This window comes from Leuciscus leuciscus, assembly GCF_965113295.1.
Source record: "Leuciscus leuciscus genome assembly, chromosome: 2".
Taxonomy (NCBI): domain Eukaryota; kingdom Metazoa; phylum Chordata; class Actinopteri; order Cypriniformes; family Leuciscidae; genus Leuciscus; species Leuciscus leuciscus.
The window spans coordinates 65,339,524-65,356,846 of record NC_138726.1 but is presented as its reverse complement, the minus strand read 5'-3'; the positions used below and the strand labels follow the sequence as shown (position 1 = coordinate 65,356,846).

The 17,323-nt window shown below is 38.8% G+C and overlaps 2 protein-coding genes and 1 long non-coding RNA gene across 18 annotated transcripts in view; 1 reads left to right on the top strand and 2 right to left on the bottom strand.

The window, feature by feature from the left end:
- Positions 1-1,202, top strand: part of LOC309492649 (butyrophilin subfamily 1 member A1-like) — a 40,610-nt gene extending 39,408 nt beyond the window's left edge. For all 5 annotated transcript variants that reach the window (XM_082161647.1, XM_082161650.1, XM_082161649.1 and 2 more), the window contains one exon: positions 120-1,202. In XM_082161647.1, coding sequence (XP_082017773.1) covers positions 120-772 — 653 coding nt within the window. In that variant the 3' untranslated portion in view covers positions 773-1,202. The remainder of the gene's footprint in view (positions 1-119) is intronic.
- LOC309492664 lies at positions 527-10,602 on the bottom strand. Of its 2 annotated transcripts, XR_014203637.1 has the most exons (5): positions 7,612-10,597; positions 4,987-6,738; positions 2,821-4,746; positions 714-2,390; positions 527-665 (listed from the first exon to the last, which is right to left on the bottom strand). It is a non-coding gene; the product is annotated as an uncharacterized lncRNA (long non-coding RNA). The 2 variants fall into 2 exon arrangements; XR_014203636.1 differs by having other exon boundaries at positions 2,821-6,738; positions 7,612-10,602.
- Positions 10,603-17,059: 6,457 nt separating this feature from the next.
- Positions 17,060-17,323, bottom strand: part of LOC309492595 (uncharacterized protein) — a 33,152-nt gene continuing 32,888 nt past the window's right edge. For all 11 annotated transcript variants that reach the window (XM_082161580.1, XM_082161584.1, XM_082161583.1 and 8 more), the window contains one exon: positions 17,060-17,323. This exon is cut by the window's right edge and continues 1,489 nt beyond it. The gene's annotated coding sequence lies outside the window, so the exon portion shown is untranslated.

Here is a 17,323-nt window from a genome sequence, read left to right as displayed (position 1 = left end):
ACATCATCTCAGCTATATATACACATATTTCATCATCATCAGTTATATACACTCCTACAGTAAGTGTTATATCATCTCACACATGAGGAATAATAATTGGTGTTTTATCTCTTCCTCAGATAAGATCACTATTGACCGTGAGCATCTACATCCAGATCTGAGGGTCACTATGGACTGTAAAAGAGTGAGAGACGCTCCAGGATATAATCACACTGGAGAGGGATTTCCATATCAATTATGTGCATTTGGAGCTCAAAGATTTACATCTGGACGTCACTATTGGGAGGTTGCGTTGGCACGAGAAAATAGCCCTCCTAAAAACTACTGGTTAATTGGTGTGGCGAAACATGGAAATTTTAGTGTAAAAGACAGATCTGCTTTAACTCCATCAAACGGTTACTGGTTCTTGTGTTCAGACGGTCCTAATGGCTTTTACACCAACTCTGATCCACCAGTTACTCTCCCACTGACGCCGAGACCTGAACAACTGGGAGTTCTGTTAGATTATGATGACGGTCGGCTGTCATTTTACAATGTCAAAGAGAGGAAACATCTGCTGACCATGAGCTCCAGATTCACTGGACCAGTCGCTCCGCTGTTTAATCCAGGAGTAGGAGATCTGAGTCCGCTTACAGTTCTGGATTGTCCAGAACCTGTAGAAACACCTGTAGAAACACCTGCACCTGTTGAATCACCTGCACCTGTAGAATCACCTGGAGAGTCCAGTCAGCTTTTACCAACAGTAACAGCTAGTAACAGCTCAGACGCCTGACTGACCAATCCAGTGTGTTTAGACAGAAGAACGAATATGAAAAAAGTAAATATCTTCTCAGATATACATACTAAAAAATGTTATAAAATGCAAATAGAGCATGGCACTAGCAACATCTAGGTCATGGTTTGAGAGATCATGATTACTGATCAAATGTACAGCTTGAATACAGCAGCATCAGTTCAACCAAACATTAAGGTATGACAACTTTAGATGAAGCATCACTTTAGATGATGCAATATTATTACAATAATCCTATAAGATCATCAGATCAAGTGCTGCACATTTGCTGCTCACAGCAACACTATTACAGCTCGAGACACTCTTGATCTGACTGATTCAGGGATCTCGTCTCGCTCTGATACTGGCTGAACTGCAGAACAGAAAACTGAACATGAACCAACAGTGTCAGCCATAAAATAAAATAAAACGTTTTAGTCATAACCCGACAGATTAAGGCAGCTGCTGAGATGGAATGTAAATAAAAATAATAATTAAAAAAATTCTCCTTTATGGTGCAACAGAGATCTCTTAAATTGGATTAGTCAGTGTTAACAGATTTTTTTTTTAAACTACTGTAAATCACTGCCTTTATGATCATTAACTAACATCAATACAATCTTTAGAGTGAATCAGTTCCCCGTCCGCTCTCAAATCACTAGTTAAATCATATTTAAATAAACAGTGATAGAAACCTTTAACAATCGGACATTCGCAACATCTGTAATCATAATCTTGAATATTTGATGCATTTTAACTTTTTCCTCTGTAAAGGCCTGTTCACACGATAACTGTGATGATAACGATCAAGACAGTTTTTACCAATCGTTCTAAGTATAAAACAGTAGCAGAGTCCACAGCACAACACTATAAGGATAAACAGCACGGAGAAACAATATCATTAGAATCACTTTCAAAAAAGTTTTTTCCAGTTGATGAACCGTAAAAACATTGACAGCCAATCAGAATCCATCCTGCTTTAATGAGCTCGCGCATTTAAAGCAGCAGACGAAAAAAAACGGAGAATAAACAGAACGATATTGTGCATTAGAGTGGATGCTAATATAGTTATCATTATAGTTCCCTTTCGAAAGGGAACTCACACTGTGTCCCCTAGGGGTCGCTATAGGGGAATGCCTAGGGCGCGACGGTGTCTGAAGTGGAAGTCTAAACATTGGCAGGCGGCACCTGTGACATCACTACAGGTGAGACCGAGAGTATGAAAGGGCACCTGTGACGTCACTACAGGTGAGACCGAGAGTATGAAAGGGCACCTGTGACATCACTACAGGTGAGACCGAGAGTATGAAAGGGCACCTGTGACATCACTACAGGTGAGACCGAGAGTATGAAAGGGGACCTGTGACATCACTACAGGTGAGACCGAGAGTATGAAAGGGCACCTGTGACATCACTACAGGTGAGACCGAGAGTATGAAAGGGCACCTGTGACATCACTACAGGTGAGACCGAGAGTATGAAAGGGCACCTGTGACATCACTACAGGTGAGACCGAGAGTATGAAAGGGCACCTGTGACGTCACTACAGGTGAGACCGAGAGTATGAAAGGGGACCTGTGACATCACTACAGGTGAGACCGAGAGTATGAAAGGGCACCTGTGACGTCACTACAGGTGAGACCGAGAGTATGAAAGGGCACCTGTGACATCACTACAGGTGAGACCGAGAGTATGAAAGGGCACCTGTGACATCACTACAGGTGAGACCGAGAGTATGAAAGGGCACCTGTGACGTCACTACAGGTGAGACCGAGAGTATGAAAGGGCACCTGTGACATCACTACAGGTGAGACCGAGAGTATGAAAGGGCACCTGTGACATCACTACAGGTGAGACCGAGAGTATGAAAGGGCACCTGTGACATCACTACAGGTGAGACCGAGAGTATGAAAGGGCACCTGTGACGTCACTACAGGTGAGACCGAGAGTATGAAAGGGCACCTGTGACATCACTACAGGTGAGACCGAGAGTATGAAAGGGCACCTGTGACATCACTACAGGTGAGACCGAGAGTATGAAAGGGCACTGAGACGGACATTTGAACATTGGAATAGTTGGTTGCCATTGAAGTCCATTCTGTGTAGAAAAATCCTGGAATGTTTTCCTCAAAAACCTTAATTTGAAATCACAATCTTATATGCTAAATGATTTAATTTAAACCGATGACAAATAAGTGTATTAATGAAATAGGTACTAAATGTAGGTAAATGGTAAGACAAAATGTTTAACGTGTAAATATAACACAACATATTAGGGCTGGATATTGACACATTTCTCAATTCAATTTCGATTCACAAGCTTGTGGTTTGATTGAGAATTTTATATTTACTGTACCTGATATAAATCCAAATGAATCTGTATCGAATTGAGATCAAAACTCAAAGTAAAAAAAAAAAAAACTCAGCTAAAGCTGAAAATACCCGGTCGATTGATACATTACTATAATATCAAAAGTAACTGATTTATATACAAACTTTAAAACTAATTTAAAAAGCACAATTATTTGTTTACATATAAACTGTGGCTGTAATAAAAACTTATTCAAACATACTTTAAATATTAAAGTACATGTTAAGTAAAAAATGTAGATATAGTGTATATATATGTATTTGAACGCTGAGTTTGTAGTCATTAAAAGGCATTCCCCAGCCCTAATATATGCTTTTATTCTCTCTTCTCAGCTTATTCTCAGTAATTCATTTATAAGCAGGGTTTCTGCGGGGCATTAAAAAGCATGAAATGGATTTTGCGATAAGTAAGGCATTAAAAATCATTATATTGTAATCCTACAGGCATTCAAATCGTTATCTATTTATTTTAATATAGCCTTCATAATCACTCTTTTTTATTTGCTGTCGCAAAATATGTACGTTAGTGTGATAAAAACATGCGGAACCAGTTTGGTGATCGCCTCCGGCCGATGCGGAGGTGACGCGGGCATTCTGAACAGCAGGAACAACAGGGATAAAACTAGACCAGAAAAATGGGAAAGTGCAAGGAAGACAAACAATTCAGGACATGGTTGCAGCCCGTCAGTGGTCAAAATATAGAAGGGTTTGTAAAAAGGTATTTAAGCTGGGTAGCTACAATGGGAATCAACGCTGTAAAATCTGACAGCCACAGATCGACGGTAAAGGGTGTTAGATCTGTGTTTGTGTCAGCAGCGGCCGCTCTTAAAGGGACAGCAGCCAATAAAGCTAAAGTCAGTAAAGTTAATCACAGAACAAAGGGAACAGAGAAAATCACTCGCTGCTATTGACTAAAGAGCTCTTGTAGCTTTAATAAGCATTAGTCTATATTTAATCTATAATTTATGCCGTGCTGACTGTTTGATAACTTTATTCAATTTCTGTATACGTCCTTCCTGTTAGACAGGAAGGGTACAGGTAAATATTACATTTATTATGGGTTTATGTGAGGATTGTTTGTTAAAGGTTGGGTAGGTAGGAATTGTCTAAAAAACTTATTTTCCAAATTTGTTTAAACTTTATTTATATATCAATACATAATTAAAATGTAAGTACTCTGAAAAAGAAAGTATAAAAACCGAGTGTCTGTAGACCTCTCACGACTGTTTTAAAGACAGCTCATTATTTCCATTCACTCCACCCCCTCCCTTCTGGGCTCCTTCCAAAGCCACGCCCCCAAAACACATGAACGCGCGACTCCGACCGCTGAGCTGGAAGACGCATTATTTACCTGAGACGAGCGGAGAGGAGCGCAGTGCATGCAGTGACATCATGTCAGAATCACATGTAATAAAAAAATCTATCTTTATCAACAAATAAGATGTATTTTAGCGCTACAGCCCTCCCTCCACACCATGAACGCGCAGGCTAGTAAACATGCAGGGACACTGATGACGGCGGATAAACAGTTATCGCACATTCACTGGTAGGGACGAAACATCAACAATATGCTTTACATTGACTATGGCCTGCCCATACTTTGACTACAAACTTGGTCCTCAAATCATTACGTATTTTGCAATACATGTAATGTAACTTCATAATGTTGCAGTCTTTCTATAAGTTATAAATAGCTAGCAAGATAATAATGGTAACGTTACAGTATCTAAGTAATTATTCTAGCGATGTGTAATGCTAAATAAGGTTTGCTAGTACATTATTTCAGCAACATGACAAGCCAGTGAATTAGCAGGTTTCTATTGTTGCTTTGCACAGTGCGTGACATTTTATCTGTATGTTATGCGACTAGAGCTTTGACACTGAGTAAATGGGCTCCGACGGGCTTGTTTATCGTCATCGGTCTTTTTCCGTTTAACGTTACCTGTCTTTGTTGTATGAGCTGGTGCCACTCGGGAAATTGGCAGTTTTAGTTGTTTGTCCGCCATTAGCACAGCTGCGGCACACCGGCTATCTTGATTTTGAACGACGGTACGCGCTGTGCGAGAGAGGGGGGTGATGATCAGCGCGTACACAAGCATGATTGACACTGCTAAGACACTCCTCCTGGCTCTGATTGGTTGTTTCTTACCGGGAGCGGTGTATTTCTGCAAATGGCAATAGGACCACTGGGAGGAGCCTGGGGAGCTTGATTTTTTCACAGATTATCTGTCTCACATTCTACTGTCAGGACATAATGACAGTTTTAACAAATATGTAAAAAATACATTTTTACAGAAGTTACCAACTGCAGCTTTAAGTTCACTTACATTAAAAGTTGTCATATTTTTTTTGAAGCCTAATGTAATTTTTTTTAATAGCTTTCAATTACACTGTAATGTTGGCTATAATTAAAGGGGGGTGAAACACTCAGTTTCAGTCAATCTCATGTTAGTCTTGAGTACCTATAGAGTAGTATTGCATCCTTCATATCTCCAAAAAGTCTTTAGTTTTATTATATTTATAAAAGAAAGATAGGCTGTACCGAGTCTTTCCGGGAAAAAAACGAGCGGCTGGAGGCGTGCCGTGTGGGCGGAGCTAAAGAATCACGAGCGCGAATCACACACACACACACACACACACACACACCCACACCATACATCGCATGCTCCATAGATACACTAACTATACGTGATCATGTTGTTTACTTGCTGTGCTTACGCGCCGATAGCTAACAACACACAGACATTTGAAGCAGTTTTACTCACCGCCTGAGGTTCCAACGCACGACTGTGAACCTTTATCGTTGGGACGGCTCCATCCTTTAACCCTCTGAGGTCTGAGCTGTTTTCTGGGCCCTGGAGGTGGTCTGACATGCTCTGACATTTGTGTTTTTTTCTGTTACTAGTGACATTTTCATGGCTAAAGTCTAATTACACTGTATTCAGCACAAACTCTGCTACAATAATATATCAGCAGCATGTATGTAAAAGTTTGTAGTTTTGAGATAATGACATTTATGCGTGGTTTGTGAAAATACAAAAAAAATTCTCACTGAAATAAGGCCATGAAACCCATACTGATTATTTCTTCACAAGACTTTTGAAAATTGTATGACATAGCCTAGAATATTTGCTCCAAAACTATGTGAAAATCACCCTGACTGCTCATTCAGATAAGACAATATATTGATTTAAAATTTCTAAGACGTGTTTTGTGTGACAAAGCCATATGCGAAGAGGCGTGATCATCTCATGAATATGTAAGGCTTTTACACCTGAGAAAGACAAAGACACTCCCCTAACTGCCCTATTAGGAGCGATCAGGCCCTGTCATTCAGAGCAACCTTGCACAAAGAATGAGGAGATTTAAAAAAGAATGGCTTTTAGATTGTTTGGATTTATTTACAACACAACACAATCTAAAAATACAAATGACAAAAGAGCACATTGAAAACAATGATCCAAAGACAGAGACCTTTGTGCCATTCCTAAAAACATACCTTTCATTTCCAAGGTGTTTGATTTTCACTTTACCATGTTCATGTACAGAGACTCATGTGAATGTTGAAGTCAGCAGGACTCAGTTGCATCTGGTCCCTGAAAGAAAGAAAAAAAGAAAAAACTGTGAACATACTGATATCAAGAGAAACTATAGGGCTGCACGATTTTGGGAATAGATTTTAGATTTTTCTGGTTAAAATTGCTTTTTAAAATTCACAGAATACACACACACACACGTTTCCAGCAATATATAATGAACACCAGGTTTGTTGTGCCTTGTAGGCATAGGCTACGCAGTGCTGCATAAAATAATAATAACAATAAATTAAATCTTCCAAAAGATTTCAAGAACAACTACGCTAGAGAAAAATATATTGATTATCATATGTTACTTCAAATGTTTCCATTCGTTATGATGATATGAAATGAGATAATAGTAAAAACATAAAGCCTAATGTTTGGTGCATTTTTCCTTTCAAACGCAATCGCGCTCCAAAATATGATACAATTAAACCCACAGCGCGCTCCAAAATATGATACATTAAAACCCACAGCGCGCTCCAAAATATGATACATTAAAACCCACAGCGCGCTCCAAAATATGATACATTCAAACGCCATCGCGCTCCAAAATATGATACTCAAACCCACAGCGCGCTCCAAAATATGATACATTAAAACCCACAGCGCGCTCCAAAATATGATACATTCAAACGCCATCGCGCTCCAAAATATGATACTCAAACCCACAGCGCGCTCCAAAATATGATACATTCAAACGCGATCGCGCTCCAAAATATTAAACATTATGGTTATACATATCTATGTTTGAGCAGATATCCACAAACAGTATTTAACAGTAAACACGGGTCTAAATAGTATAATATTCACCATATATCTAGCAACAGTTCAACTGCAATGTGAAGTTTATGCAACAATACCATAAACTAATAAGTAAGAATTTCTTACCTTACATCTTTCTTGTCTTCAAATCGCGTTCTTCTTCTTCTGATGTAAATCCAATGTAAGCTCAGACGTGTCTTCCAAACTCGACGAAAAGCAGAGACTTGTGAAGTGTTTTGGTGTTTTGTGTTTGAGGTAACGAGGGCGTTCGCGTTCCATGTGGAGATTTGCATGTGAATCTCTTTTGCGCGAGTGGGCGTGTCGAATTAAAAAGTAATTAGCAAGCGTTTGAGATACTGGACATCCTGTTGGTTTTATACAAATGACTTAAACAGAGAATATTTGTTTTCAGTTTGAATCCGATCATTTAAAAGTACACACTTAAATGTGTATAAAGGTATATGGCTCATAAATGTGTGAGAAGTATTCGCTGAGTTTTGTTTCAGTTTATGGACGTGCTCAAGAAAAAAAAGTTCACCGCGACGGAGAGGCAGAACGCACACCCTGTTTATTTTCTTTATTTTACAAAAGCACAATGTTTTGATTTGATTGTAAGTGGACACATACAAAAGTAGAAATATCACAGATTATTTTTTTATATTTCTTTTTTCTGTATAACCATAAATGACGGAGTAATTTAAGTTTATGTTGCTGCTATGTGAAAAAAATCCAGCAAAACGCGTCGGCGCGTTTCTCGACCTCAGAGGGTTAAGCATTAGACGATCTGCAAATCCGGCGTCGAACTGGGCCTTGTTTATAAAACAATCATCATCGAAATGCAGGGAACAACCAAGAACACTTGCACAACTCCGTTGATGACTTCCCTAAAGCCGAGCACAGCGCTTTGATGGGCGTACTGCTTCCGCTCTGTTGTAAACTCAGAATCGAAGACCAGGAGACTTTTGGGATCACGTTCAAGAAGTTATTTCTTTATTGAGGACTTCGCGTTGACGTGGCTGCAGTTCTTCAAAAGTCTAACTAAAACATTATACATTGTAGTTATATACATTCCAAGGGGGAGGGATTACATAGAGGAAATCTGAATAAAGCATGCAAATGAAGTGGGAACACACCCTACTCTGAGAGCACTACCAGTCCCATTGTATCAGCATAACTATTTCACATGCTGATACTGGCCAGGAACTCCGGTTCCAAGAGCCATCCCAGAGCGATTAAAGACAAAAGGTGAAAGTCAATCAACCTAACGATTCAACGTCTGGGCTCCGAAAGGTGAGAATCTCAGAGATCTGACTCATTTAAAACACAATAGAGAAAACAGGTCTGGCAGGAAAGGAGACTCTTGCTGGAGACTCAATAATCATCTGAAATCAGTCTACTAAATTGTATCAGTTTATATACTATTGCCGTGGAAAAACTAAATTAAACATTTAATAAATATGTAATACAACAGCTCTCTCGCTCTGGTCTATGGGTGCGCCCGCGCCCTTCCGGGAGAAGTGCCCTTAGGACCCATATAAGGACATTCCGCCCCATCTGACGTCACACACGCCCATACTCGAAAAAAACTTTCCGAAACTTGTGACAAACCGGAAGGAGTATTTTTGGCACAGAAATACTCCATCAAACGTACAACTTAATTTTTGAAACTTTGTCCATGTTTAGCATGGGAATCCAACTCTTTAACAGTGTACAAAACTCAGTATGCATGAAATATAGCATTTCACCCCCCCTTTAATGTTTAAAATTAGGGGGGAGAATTTATGCTATAATTTATGATTAATCGAGTATATAATCATCACAATATACAATGTGTTGCTTTGAGAAGGTAATCGTCTTCCGACAGGAAGTACAACAGCGCTGAAACACGATCCCTGACGGAAAATGATCCTTTTTCCCTACGGATGATATTAATGATAAAATGATAAGGATGATAACGATCCCTAATGACTCTGCTTCCAAAAATATATGGCAATCAAATATAATTTTCATTGAATATTGATGGAGACAATGTATATAAAGATCAATGATGTAAATGTAAAGGCAGCTAATGAGGTCGATGTTTAGCTTGTTATACCGCATGTGTTACACTGCTCTGGAAAGGGTTTGTGGTGTATAACTATACGCTTTTTTTTATTATTTGTGCACATCTGAGGATAACTTTGCATTTTTTTTAATACTTGTCTGTCATGAAACTTTTGTTATTGTAATTTTAATAAAATAAAATTGTCAGAAATGCAAAGTCTGAGTATGATTCCACAAATCAAGATAAATGACACAAATGCACATATAAAGTAAATCTACAGCAGTGTTGGGTCGGTTACACAACATTCATCTCACTGAGCATTGATACGATTAAAAGAGCTTTGATGAATGCCTGAATAAACACAGAGGTGCTAGATGATTAATAGTTTCATACTTACAGAATATGTGTGTGTGTTTGAGAGCTGCTGAACATCTGAAGTACACACACATCTTCTGCTAGAGAGAATTCAACAGGTCGAAACTGAGAAACAGTCAATTAATATGTTTTTACATTAAGAATGGCTGTGTGTTAAGGGCTTAGAAAAGTGTTATAAACATGAATCGGTGTGTGAAAGTATGCAGTAAACAATGATAAACACACACTTCTAGTGGGAAATAAATAGTTATTTAGCAATTTTAATCCAATTTTGGGTCTGATTAAATAACTTAAAGTCCCCCTGTGGTGAAATTCCAGCTTTTAATGTTGTTTATATGTGTATGTGGTGTTTTTAATATGCTTTAAGACAAAGCATGTGTAAATTCATAAGTCGACAGCATTGCTGAGTATTTCCTCCTTAAAACTGCAGTGAACCAAAGACAGTCTCAAACACACGCTTTGAAATCGCTGGTGTTTCTGACGTCACAAACTACCTTGTAACCAATCAGATCAACGTGTGATCGTCAACCAGTGGATCTCTGAGCTGAGTGAGTGAGTGGAGGCGGGGTGAATTTGCATATTCATAGAACCGCGCATACTAAATGAGGCAAGGGTGTCGAGTTACATTCAAGATGTTTTAAGACTTGAAGAATCTTTTTTCAAAGGAAAAAAACTTTTAAATGTGTAATTCTGGGGATCAAAGATGAGTTGTAAGGGAAAGGGGGACAGGGGGACTGTAAGGGCCTGTTTACACCTGCTCACAAACATGTGTCTTCGCAAAACGGATATAAATCCGATCTTAAATTCTTGCGCTATATGCAGATTTAATGGAGTTCACGTCACCGAAAGCAACATGAGCTGCATTTTATTGATCATCGGCTAATTTCACAATTAAAGATTTTTTAGCATTGTTGGGAGAAGTAAAATGTACATGTGTGGTTTCAACAACCAGAAATGGAAGGTTGCATTGTGGGAAATGCTTCGTTGCTCTGGTGTAAACGGCAAGTTCAAATCTCTGTAATCCACACAGAAAGCAAACACACACATGAGCAGATTAAACACACACACACACACACACACACACACACACACACACACGTCACTCTGAACACACACTGAGTCACTCTGAACACACACTGAGTCACTCTGAACACACACTGAGTCACTGGAGGGAATATAATGCTGTGGCTCCACCTAGTGTTCATCATCAGTGTCCTCGCCTGAGTTCAGGAATCTGCTATAATAACTGTTAGGAAACATGGATCTGTGCGTTTCTGCATCAGAAGATCTTTGCAAATGACCTGGTAAGAGCTGTAACACTGAGTGACTCATTCTATGACAAATTACTTTAAAAAAAAAAAAAAAAAAAAATTATATATATATATACATTTTCTTTTAAGATTAGGCAATGGATTTTTTCTCAGTTATTTTTATTACCATTTTCCAACAGTTTTATACAAATCACTTACATATGTACAATTTGTATATGTATGAATGTAAACAGGAAACAAAACAAACCGTAAGAAAACTAAGCAAAGATCCTGCACACACTTGAAGTATTCAGTAAAACTATATCAAATCAGGTATTAGGAGGGCGTCCAAATTTACTTGTTATAATAATTAATAAAAGGTTGCCAAATTGAGTAAAATGTTTGTTCTTTCTTCCTTAAAGACTATTTAATTTTTTCCAATTGTAAATATTGCATTACGTCTCTAAGAAGGTTTTGATGAGTAGGAGGAAATGTACTTTTCCAGTTTAGTAAAATTAGACGTCTGGCTAGCAACATCACAAAACACAATACATTAATTTGTGAGCTGTTCAAATGTATATCTGTGGGTATAACACCAAATAGTGACATTACTGGATCTGCTGGGAGTCTAACATTACACATTGCTGACAAAGTCTCAATTATTTTAGACCAATAGAGGGTGATGTGGGGACAGTCCCAAAACGTATGTGCCAATGAAGCAGGAGCATAGCCACAACGTTCACAAGAGGCGTCCACTCCCGGAAACATCCTGGACAGTCTGTGTTGGGAAAGGTGTAATCGGTTCAGGATTTTAAACTGCAGAAGACCGTGTCTGATCCAAACTGAGGAGGAGTGGACCCGCTCTTCAGCTCCAATCCACTGGTCGTCTCCCAAGCATCCTTTATATGGTCAAGTGTAGTTGTATTATCTATCTGTGAAAGGGAATTATATATTCTAGAAATAGAGTGGGTTGTTCAATAATACATTGTTCATAGGACATACTTCAGGCTGATTGGGAAAAGAGGGAAATGTTACTTTAGGAAAGTTGCGCATTTGCAAGTATTTAAAAAAGTCTTTGTTATCAATATTAAATGTATGTATTAATTGTTCAAATGTTGGAAATATTTTATCAATGAAGAGGTCTATAATTGTGTGCACTCCTTTAAGGTCCCATTGTTGAAATGTTTGACCTGAGAGCAGCTTATGTGCTTGATTACCAGTTATTGGTGTAAGGACTGAACTGATGTCTTCTAATCTGAGACCAGATCTTTAGTGAGTGGGACAACAGGATTCTGAGCCTTACATTTAGAAAGATCAGAGGTGTAATGTATCAATGATCTCAGTGTATTAGGAGAAAAAGCTTGATTTTCCATCTGTTCCCAATCAGGTTTGAGAGATCCGTTCCAAAATGACATACATCGAATATTACAGGACCAATAATAGAGCCGGAAGCTGGGCAATCCCATTCCTCCTATGGGTTTGGGTCTTTGTAAAAAGGATTTTTTAATTCTTGGTGTCTTTTTATTCCAAATAAAGGACGCAACTAAAGAATCTATTTTGGTAAAACATTTCTTATTAATCAAAATTGGAACACACTGAAATAAAAATAAATATTTCGGTAAAACATTAATTCTGCTAATATTAATTCTGCCAGCGAGAGAGATCGGGAGATTAGACCACCTCTCGACCGGTTGCTCTGTTTGTTTATATAGGTTTACAAAGTTTTTGCTGAAAAGGCCAGATATTCCCTGTGTGATGTTTATTCCGAGATATTTAAAACAGTCTGAGACAGCGAAGGGAAAAGGGGAGAGTGTATGTTCTTGATCTTTTGCCTTAGAGCTGATCGGAAACAATATGCTTTTTTGACAGGTTCATTTTATATCCTGATACTTTTCCGAAGTCCGATAGCATGGTCATAACTTTTGGTAGAGACAGAGATGGATCTGAAATATATAGAAGCAGATCGTCCGCATATAAGGACACCTTATGCTCCTTATCTCTTCTTATAATCCCCTGTAGAGCGCAGCAAAACAGCAAGAGCTTCTATGACCAGCGCGAACAACAAGCCTTGTCGTGTTGAACGCTGAAGAGGAAAAGAGCAAGAGTCCATATTATTTGTGTGAACACATGCTTTAGGCTGAGCGTAAAGCAGCTGAGTTAAAGAAATGTAGTAGAGGCCAAACCTCGACAGGGCCGAGAAGAGAACATCCCACTCGACCCTGTCGAAGGCCTTCTCGGCATCTAGCGAGACCAATATTTCGGATACTTCTTTATTTGGATTTTGAGAGTAGATGATGTTGAATCGTCGCCTGATGTTAAAAAACAACTGCCTGTCTTTAACAAATCTAGTTTGGTCTGGTGACACAACAGCTGGAAGGACCTTATCCAAACACATGGCTAAGATCTTTGCCAACATTTTGTTATCCACATTCAGAAGGCTTATGGGTCTCTATATGAACCTGGTTCTAGAGGGTCTTTGCCAGATTCATGGATTAAAGAGATGCAGGCATCGTATAACGTTGGAGGTAGAGAACCTCTAGTCAATGCTTCATTATAGACACTTAGAAGTGTTGAGATTTGATCTATAAAAGCCTTGTAGAATTCAACGCTGTAACCATCAGGGCCAGGGCACTTAGAGTTTTGCATACACTGTATAGCTTGCTTTATTTCTAAGTTTGAAATGGGTTGTTCTAATCATTTTGTGTTTTCTAGACTTATAGTAGGTATCTGAAGGTTAGCAAAAAAATGTTCTATTAAGTTTGAATCATTTTTGGATTCTGAAGAGTACAATTTAGAATAGAAATTCTTGAATGTGTCATTTATTATTTTGGGATTGGTTGTTGTCTGACCGGAATCTGTCCGTATCTCTGTTATTAACCTCGACGCTTCTTCTCTGTTATTAACCTCAACGCTGCTTCTTCTTTAATTTGCTGGGCTAATAGTTTACCTGTTCTTTCCCCATATTCATATTTTTTGTGTCTTAATTGTGTCAAGAATTTAGTCGTTTCTGCTGTGTATAGTAAATTGAGTTCGGTCTGCAATGACTGCTTTCTCTTATAAAGGTCTGGTGTGGGGGAGTTAGCATAAACTCTGTCACTTTCCTGAAGTTCTTGGGTCAATTTCAACTCCTTTTCCCTTCGCCGTTTATTTTTCAAATAATCTGGCCCCTCATGTGTGCTTTAAATGTTTCCCACAAGGTGGATCTTTTGATCTCTGGATCATCATTTGTATGCAAAAATATATCAATTTGTTTTTGCAGTTCTTCTATTACTTTATCATCTGATAAAAGAGCATTATTAAACCGCCATGTTTTGGTTGTCGGGTCATGGTCCCATGTGGAATGATACTGGACTATGATCAGATAACACGATTGCTTCGTAATCACAGTGTTTGATGTTTGTTAAATATGTATAATCAATTAAGAAGAAATATATTCTAGAAAACGAATGATGAACCGGAGAGAAATAAGAATATTTCCTTGTGTTGGGAGATAAAACTCTAAATGGATCAAATAATTTATAGGTATTCATGAGTGCATGAATGGTTTTAGCAGACTATGATATATTGGATGGTTTTTGTGATGACCTATCAATTATTGGGTCTAACACCAGATTAAAATCCCCTCCAATAATCAATTTATGAGAGTCCATTTTAGGTAATGCTGTAAAGAAAGAGGTAATAAAAGCCTCATCATCAACACTGGGGGCATATACACTAGCTAGAGTAACTGGTTTATTGTACAATTTTCCTGTAACAATAACATATCGTCCTCGAGGATCAGATATTATTTTTGATGCTAAGAAGGGAATTGTCTTTCTAATAATTATAGCTGCGCCTGTTTTCTACTGGGAATTTAGAATGAAATATCTGTCCAATCCATTTAGTTCGTAACCTTTTATGATCCTGATCTCTCAAGTGTGTTTCTTGTAAAAACCCGATATCCATCTCTAATTGTTTAAGGTGGGTCAGTACATTTCCTCGTTTAATAGGTCCATTGAGTCCTTTACAATTCCAGGAAATAATTTTGACCAAGTTTTGTGACTAGATGAGTCTAAAATATTGTTTTTAGCCATAACTATTTAGTTGGAAAAATATAAAAAATTACTCCGTTTTTTTTTTTTTTTTTTTTTTTTTTTTGACGGTCTCCAGTAAAAATCAAAGTTATATTCAATTGTAGTGCAGGTAAAAACACAGAACAAACCAAAGTCCCTAAATACAACAAACCCTGCTCTGTCAGAACTCCCCTGAACTAGCTGCTCCGTCAGAACTACAGAAGAAGCGTGTTTTCCCAAAAGAAGGGTTATAAGGTGTGTGAACATTTAACTTACCACGAAGCTCCTAAAAAAAAGAAAAAGTTAAACCAATTTCGTTTTCCAGACCTTCTTAATCATATTTTGGCCAGTACCTATGTCTAATGTAACCCAGAGTTCCCTAAATTTGAAGCAAATAAATGTAAAAAATATAAAAAAAATATTAAATAAATAAAAATAACAATAATAGTAATAGTAAATAAAAAAAATAAAAAAATAAGTATGTATATACACATTTATAGTAAAGAAATGTAAGAATAAATAAGTAAAAGTAAAATAAATAAATGGTAAAAGGATTCACCTTCTTTGGGTCCCTGGTTGAGAGTCTGTTACTCAGTTCGTGTAGGCCATGGCATTCCCACACATCAGTGTTCTTACGTTCAGTGCTCCTCCAGTGAGGATGATTTGTTGCTGTCGATAAGCCTCTCCACTGCCCGTGGGTCGGTGGAAGACATTCTGTACTGGATTCCAGCGTCACGTAGTTTGGCTTTCACTTGATTAAAGGCTGCTCGTTGTCGTCCTACCTCTGGGCTCATATCGGGGAAGATGTGAACCTGTGCTCCCTCGAAGGAGAGCTTGCCTTTGGTCCGGGACAACGACATGATCTTTTCTTTATCCGAGTAGTAGTGAAGGCGGGTGATTATGGGTCGGGGTCGGTGCCGTTCACCAGTCCGTGGTTTTGGGGCAAGGCTTCTGTGGGCACGATCAACAAGGATGGGGCTGTCAAAGTTTTCTTCACCAAGCACTTTAGACAGAAACTTGGCCACAAACGCGGTTGGCGTGTTGTTTTCGGATCCCTCTGGGATGTTTAGTATCCTGATGTTTTGACGGCGGCTCCTGTTCTCCAAATCGATGCATTTTTCCTGAAGTTTCTTATGATCAGCAGCAAGAGATTGGCCGTGAGCCTGTCAGAAGTGTCGCTGAGGGACTGCTCCATGCTCGTCTGTATGTTAGCTGCTTCTGCCTGCATTGAAAACAGTCTCTCGTTAGCTCGTCACGAATAGCTTTCATGTCCGCTTTGGTTGTCTCCTGCAAGGATGAGATCTCGCCGCGTATCTCTTTGCCAAGGCACTCTATTTCTGTTTTAAGAGAAGATCGCATGGTGTCTCCGTACCAGTTGAATTCTGATCTCAGCTCGGCACACAGACTGCCTAGTGAGATTGGGCCTTCTTCTGTTAGCCCCGCGGCTCGCTAGCTTTAGCACCTTCACTTTTTTCTGCGGCGGAGACGGCGTGAGACTCGACCTCCAGAGTCGTCTGCGTGTATGGTCTGCCCTTCCTTTGAGACATTTTAATATCACGGACGTTGTGGCTCAGTTTGTTTGAAATTAGCTGGTCTGGAAAATAAAATTTAATACAATTCACACGGAGCTGGTCCCTTGCTCTGCTCACGCCATGCGACCGGAAGCGGAAGTTCGGATTTTTTATATTTTTTTATGTAATATCGCCACATTTCACAGACTCAGAAACAAGTTCCTGTTTTAATGGAAGGTACTAGTAAAGCTGCCGGTCAAGAGTTACACGTTCACACTTATGATAGATCATGTTTGATAGATCAAGAGAAAACACTCATAAATGACATCAAGACACGCGACACTTTTTCCATGTGTTTGTAATTTAATAAAAGCACATGACAATCTGAAATTCAAATAATGTGACACTGACCTCTGTGTGTTTGTCAAGATATCATCATCTGGCTAAAATCTGATAGACCTTTACAACAGCGTTTAAGAAAACAAGTTTAAAATGCAGTCAGTATTTACAGAATGTACATGAGCACTTCTAACATCAGGGTCACGATACGCCACTGTACACACACACACACGTGAAGGACTCGCTAACCTCTTCTGATTGGCACAG